This window comes from Phytophthora parasitica (assembly GCF_000247585.1).
Source record: "Phytophthora parasitica INRA-310 unplaced genomic scaffold supercont2.5, whole genome shotgun sequence".
NCBI classification, from domain to species: domain Eukaryota; phylum Oomycota; class Peronosporomycetes; order Peronosporales; family Peronosporaceae; genus Phytophthora; species Phytophthora nicotianae.
In genome coordinates, this window is record NW_008648991.1 from 467,889 (window position 1) to 468,768 (window position 880).

Sequence of the window (880 nt, forward strand, 5' to 3'; positions counted from 1 at the left end):
CAGTTTAAGTGCTGCATGATACTCCATCAGCTCACCAGTTCATGGGGACTAGACAGCTTAACCCCTCTGTGGCTTCGTAACAAGCGCGACATACTTTGAGTACATTTCGGCAATATCGTGCTTGGACAGACCGGATATTTTCAGTTCTTTAGCGCGTTGCTTGCTGATGAAAGACTTCTTCTTCAGGTACTTGATCAAGCCACGGGTGGTTATCTCATCAGTATAAAATGAAGCCACGGGGACACCCCTCGCTTCATTTTCTTCTTCGTCGTCTTCATCCGTCGTTTTGGAGATTCGCAGATATCTTTTGTCGTTACCTTCGTTCAAAGCACGAGCAGGCATGCGAACATCGAGGGTGGAGTTGATAGCTCGGTGTGAGTGGAGTCGGTACTGGCTGCGACGACATCGCTGTTTGCAAGAAGCGTGGTTGCAGCCACGAACAGGAAGCAGTGTAGTCGCATGCTCGATCAGTTACGAAAGTAGTAGACGCGAGGCAGGTACTCTGATGGTGCGCTGCGGGAGGCAAATTGCGAACTGAGAGCGAACAGAGAGACTTTCGAAAGTTAAAAACTCGGCCTTATTTCTTACGCTATGATCAATTCTGCGATAAGATTTGTCCTGTAATCTAGGTGCCGTACAACGAGGTTATGTCGTTACCTCGTCGCACAGCACAGGATAATAACCTTGTCCACTAAAAAGAGCCGTTACATTGGCGATCGTTTGCATCCGAGATTGAATTTGGTATGTGTGGCAGACAACCGTCCAAATGGCTGATGACTTCGATGATGGAAGAACGTTATTAACTAGCTATGAGACCAGTATTGGTTTTCCTTCCACAAAGTGTCCAAATTTGGACAGTTCGTCCAGCGCATTTTTTTTT

General features: G+C 46.9%; 1 protein-coding gene across 1 annotated transcript; it reads right to left on the bottom strand.

The window, feature by feature from the left end:
• Positions 1-57: 57 nt before the first annotated feature.
• PPTG_04515 (hypothetical protein) lies at positions 58-342 on the bottom strand (the record flags this gene model as incomplete). Its single annotated transcript, XM_008896758.1, has 1 exon — positions 58-342. One exon carries the CDS (start codon positions 340-342, stop codon positions 58-60), a length of 285 nt encoding a protein of 94 aa, XP_008895006.1.
• Positions 343-880: the final 538 nt, after the last annotated feature.